General features: G+C 67.1%; 1 protein-coding gene across 1 annotated transcript in view; it reads left to right on the top strand.

Annotated features, from left to right (window-relative positions):
- Positions 1–409: 409 nt before the first annotated feature.
- The window catches only part of LOC112966673 (ribosomal protein S6 kinase alpha-4-like), a gene marked incomplete at its 3' end in the record, with an annotated part of 4,242 nt that continues 3,568 nt past the window's right edge, over positions 410–1,083 (top strand). Inside the window, exons 1-2 of the mRNA XM_026067020.1 lie at positions 410–508; positions 839–1,081. Coding sequence (XP_025922805.1) covers positions 410–508; positions 839–1,081 — 342 coding nt within the window. The remainder of the gene's footprint in view (positions 509–838; positions 1,082–1,083) is intronic.

Below are 1,083 nucleotides of genomic sequence, written 5' to 3' on the forward strand. Positions count from 1 at the left end.
GGTGGGCGTGCAGCACCGCCCATCCCTGGTGCTGGAGCTGCTGCGGGATGTCCAAGGCATGGGAGATCCTTGGAGTTGAGGAGCTCCTGAAGGTGCAGGAGACTCCAGGGGGACTCAGGGGGCCGCGGTGGGCGCCGGGGGCACCCATGGGTGCTGCCGGGGCTCCCGCAGTACCACACGTACCTGGTGCTGGAGCTGCTGCAGGGCGGCCAGGACATGGGGGATCCCTGGAGTTGAGGAGGCCCCGAAGGTGCAGGAGATGCCAGAGGGACCTAATGGTTCTGGGGAGTTCCCAGGAGTGCTGGTGGGCTCCTAGGGGTGCTGGTGGGCTCCTAGGGGTTCTAGTGGCACCCATGGGTGCTGGTGGGCTTGCAGCACCACCCATCCCTGGTGCTGGAGCTGCTGCGGGATGTCCAAGGCACAGGGGATCCTTGGAGTTGAGGAGCTCCTGAAGGTGCAGGAGATGCCAGAAGGACCTGATGGTTCTGGGGAGGTCCCATGGGTGCTGGTGGGCTCCTAGGGGTTCTAGTAGCACCCATGGGTGCTCCTGGGTGTGCAGCACCACCCATCCCTGGTGCTGGAGCTGCTGCAGGATGTCTGGGTCATGGGGGATCCCTGGAGTTGAGGAGCTCCTGAAGGTGCAGGAAGTGTCATGGGAACCCGAGAGTTCTGGGGAGATCCCATGGGTGCTGGTGGGCTCCTAGGGGTTCTGGTGGCACCCATGGGTGCTCCTGGGCGTGCAGCACCGTCCATCCCTGGTGCTGGAGCTGCTGCGGGGCGGCTGGGACATGGGAGATCCTTGGAGTTGAGGAGCTCCTGAAGGTGCAGGAGACTCCAGGGGGATCCGCGGGCTCCGGGGGGCCGCGGTGGGCGCCGGGGGCACCCATGGGTGCTGCCGGGGCTCCCGCAGTACCACACGTACCTGGTGCTGGAGCTGCTGCGGGGCGGCGAGCTGCTGGAGCGCATCCGGCGCAAGCGGCACTTCGGCGAGGCCGAGGCGGCGCACATCATGGGCAGCCTCGTCTCCGCCGTCGCCTTCATGCACGAGGCCGGCGTGGTGCACCGCGACCTCAAGCCCGAGGT

This window comes from Apteryx rowi, unplaced genomic scaffold (assembly GCF_003343035.1).
Source record: "Apteryx rowi isolate R43461 unplaced genomic scaffold, aptRow1 scaffold_2512, whole genome shotgun sequence".
NCBI classification, from domain to species: domain Eukaryota; kingdom Metazoa; phylum Chordata; class Aves; order Apterygiformes; family Apterygidae; genus Apteryx; species Apteryx rowi.